The following is a 4,272-nucleotide window of genomic DNA, read 5'->3' on the forward strand; positions in this document are numbered from 1 at the left end:
AAAAATTAATATATAAATTCACACACACACACACACACACACACACACACAAACCGGGGGGGGGGGGAAGAAGATATAACAACTACAATTATTTGAAGTTGATACGACAAGCAAACAGAAAGGACATTGTTGGGGGAGGGAGGGAGAAGGGAGGGAGGTTTTGGTGATGGGGAGCAATAATCAGCCACAATGTATATCGACAAAATAAAATTAAAAAAAAAAAAATCCTCACTAAAATTCTAGCAAACAGAATAAAGCAACACATACATAAAATTATTCACCACGATCAAGTGGGATTCATCCCAGGGATGTAAGGTTGGTTCAACATATGCAAATCAATAAATGTGATACACCGTATTAATAAAATCAAACACAAGGACCATATGATCATCTTTATAGATGCTGAAAAAGCATTTGATACACTGCCAATATCATCCTGAATGGGGAAAAGTTGAATGCTTTTCCTTTAAGAACAGGAACTAGACAAGGATGCCCACTCTCATTATTCCTATTCAACATAGTATTGGGAGTACTAGCCAGAGCAATCAGAGAAGAGAATGAAATAAAGGGCATCCCGATTGTAAAAGATGAAGTCAAACTGTCCCTGTTTGCAGATGACATGATCCTATATATCGAACAGCCTAATGCCTCTACAAAAAAACTCTTGGAGCTGATAAATGATTTCAGCAAAGTAGCAGGATACAAAATCAACACATAAAAATCAGTAGCATTTCTATTCTCCAATAGTGAACATGAAGAAAGAGAAATCAAGAAAGCTTTCCCATTTACAATATATAGCCACCAAAAAAATAAAATACTTAGGAATTGAGTAAACTAAGGATGTGAAAAATCTCTGTAATGAGAACTACAAACCACTGCTGAGAGAAATTAGAGAGGATATAAGAAGATGGAAGATATCCCATGTTCTTGGATTGGAAGAATCAACATTGTGAAAATGTACATACAACCCAAAATGAAATACAAATTCAATGTAATCCCCATCAAAATTCCAATGACATCTTTCTCAGAAATGGAATTATCCAGACATTTATATCGAATATCAAAAGACCACACATAGCCACAGCAATGCTGAGCAAAAAAAATAAAGCTGGAGGCATAACACTACCTGACTTTTAACTATACTACAAACCTATAAAAACCAAAACGTATGGTACTGGCATAAAAACAGACACACCGATCAATGGAATGGAATAGAGAATCCAGAAATCAACCCACACACCTACAGCCATCTGATCTTTGACAAAGGCACCAAGCTTATACACTGGGCAAGAGAATGCCTCTTCAGCAAATGGTGCTGGGTGAACTTGATATCAATATGCAGGAGAATGAAACTAGACCCATACCTTTCACCATACACTAAAATCAACTCAAAATGGATTAAAGAATTAAATATACACCCTGAAACAATAAAGCTTCTTAAAGAAAACATAGGAGAAAAGCTTCAGGAATTAGGGCTGGACACAGATTTCGTGAATACGACCCCAAAATCACGGGCAACCAAACGAAAAATAAAGAAATGGATTATATCAAACTAAAAAGCTTCTGCACAGCAAAAAAAACAATTAATATAGTTAGAAGAAAAGCAACAGTGTGGGAGAAAATATGTGCAAAATAAACATCTGACAAAGGGTTAATATCCAGAATATACAAGGAACTCAAACAACTTTACAAGAAAAAATCCAGCAACACAATTAAAAAATGGGCAAAATAGCTAAGTAGGCATTTCTCTAAGGAAGATATACAAATGGCCAACAGACATATGAAAAAATGCTCAACATCACTCAGCATTCAGGAAATGCAAATCAAAACCACACTGAGACACCATCTCACCCCAGTTAGGATGGCTAAAATCCAAACGACTGTGAATGATAAATGCTGGTGAGGTTGCAGAGAAAAAGGAACTCTCATACATTGTTGGTGGGACTGCAAAATGGTGCAGCCTCTATGGAAAATGGTATGGAGGTTTCTCAAACAATTGCAGATAGATCTACCATATGACCCAGCTATCCCACTGCTGGGCATATACCCAGAGGAATGGAAATCGTCAAGTCGAAGGTATACCCGTTCTGCAATATTCATCGCAGCACTCTTTACAATAGCTGAAAGTTGGAACCAGCCCAAATGTCCATTATCAGATGAGTGGATGTGGAAAATGTGGTATATCTACACAATGGAATATTACTCAGCTATAAAAAAGAATGAAATACTGCCATTTGCAACAACATGGATGGACCTTGAGAGAATTATATTAAGTGAAACAAGTCAGGCACAGAAAGAGAAATACCACATGTTCTCACTTATTGGTGTGAGATAAAAATAAATAAATAAATTCACACACACAAAAAAGAAAAAAGCGGGGACCCAATCTGATACCAGCACATCAATGTTCACAGCACCATTACTCACAATAGACAAAAGGTGAAAGCAACAGATGTGTCAAATCAACAAATGCATGGATAAACAAAATGTGATCTATACCTACAAGGCAATATTATTCAGCCATAACAGGAATGAGACTCTCAGCGCTGGCGCAGGTCACTGTGAGATCGGGAGGCTGGTGCAAAGCGCCTGACCAGCAGGCAGCACATGAACAGACTGCAGGGAGCTGGCCTGGAAGCCCGAGGGGCGGGGCCTCCTCTCTGGCCCAGGCCTGGTGCTCCGAGACCCAGCGAGGACTTCCGGGAGCCTTGGAGACGCCCCACTGTGCGTCCCCATATGTTGCGCCATAGCTAAAGCTTCCTCTTACGTGACTTCCGGCCGCCACCGCCGCCATTTTGCTCATGCTGAAGACCCACAGCCGGGTGGGCTTCCTGGAGCTGAACGGAGCTGACAGAGCTGCTGTCGCCATGCAGTCGTCACCACTGAGGGTGGCTGTGGTGTGCTCAAGCAACCAGAATCGGAGCATGGAGGCACACAACGTCCTCAGCAAACGAGGATTCAATGTCCGGTCCTTTGGAACAGCAACTCGCGTGAAGCTTCCAGGATCAACACCCCACAAGCCGAATGTTTATGATTTCAGTACCACATATGATCAGATGTACAATGATCTTCTTAGGAAAGACAAGGAACTCTATACAAGGAATGGCATTTTGTATATGCTGGACAGAAATAGGAGAATCAAGCCCCGGCCAGAAAGGTTCCAGAGCTGCAACGATGTGTTTGATCTGATCCTCACGTGTGAAGAGAGAGTCTACGACAAGGTGGTAGAACATCTCACTTCCAGAGAACTGGAGACCTGCCAGCCAGTGCACGTGGTCAACGTGGACATCCAGGACAACCAAGAAGAAGCCACCCTTGGAGCGTTCCTCATCTGTGAGATCTGCCAGTGTCTTCAGCTCCTGGAGGACATGGACAACAAGATGGAGGAGCTGCTGCAGGAGTTGGAGAAGAAGAGGGGCAAGACCTTTCTGCACACCGTGTGCTTCTACTGATGCTGCTGGCCACTCGTGGCTCAGCCTCCTGAAGGTATCTTCTTGAACTTCCAATTGTTAGGACTTTTCCTTCCTAGTATTTCTTTTGGCTTTTAGGTATTGCCTCGGTAGACAGCACTGTTACTTGAATAACCTGTACATGTGAAATGGGAAGACACATATAAATACCAGATTAAAAACAAGTTTTTTCTATCCCCCTTTTACTTATGAATAAGACATAGAAAACGAAGTTTTTTTCTGTAACCAAAAAAAGAAGAAAAAATGGTTTATAGTACATTTCCCCCAACATATGTGCGTCTGTGGTTGTGCGTGCCTTTCTGTTTTCTTCTCCCCTAACTGGCTGGACTGTAGAAATACCTGAATAAAGCCACGAGCTGCCTCTTTTTAGGAAAGAACCTGGAATTGTCCAGTAAGTGGATGCTACTGGTCAAAAAGGGGGGGGGAGGAGATTCTGATATATGCTACATATTTATGGGGTACCATCTGATGTTTTGACACATATATAATGTTGTATAATAATCAGACTATGGTACTTAATGTATCAATCACCTCGTGCATTTATCATTTCTTTGTGGCAAAAATATTCAAAAGCCTCCCTAGCTATTATGCAGTATGCTATCAAGTACAGAGTTTTGTGTTTGAGAATGATTTTTTAAAGTTGTGGGTATAGATAGTGTTACAGTCCAAATGTTTGTGTTCCTCTAAAATTCATGTTTAACACCAAGGTCTGGGGTTCCATCCCCGTACTGGCCAGAAAAAATAAAAAAATGTAAAGTTTATGTGTTGAAACCTGACTTACAAGGTGACGATATTAAGAGGT

At 40.8% G+C, this 4,272-nt stretch overlaps 1 protein-coding gene across 1 annotated transcript; it reads left to right on the forward strand.

Annotated features, from left to right (window-relative positions):
* The first annotated feature begins 2,867 nt into the window (after positions 1-2,867).
* Positions 2,868-3,452, forward strand: LOC134367595 (RNA polymerase II subunit A C-terminal domain phosphatase SSU72-like). The gene has a single exon (XM_063084347.1). The coding sequence runs from the start codon at positions 2,868-2,870 to the stop codon at positions 3,450-3,452; it is 585 nt and encodes a 194-aa protein (XP_062940417.1).
* Positions 3,453-4,272: the final 820 nt, after the last annotated feature.

Source organism: Cynocephalus volans, chromosome X (assembly GCF_027409185.1).
Source record: "Cynocephalus volans isolate mCynVol1 chromosome X, mCynVol1.pri, whole genome shotgun sequence".
In the NCBI taxonomy this organism is placed as follows: Eukaryota; Metazoa; Chordata; class Mammalia; order Dermoptera; family Cynocephalidae; genus Cynocephalus; species Cynocephalus volans.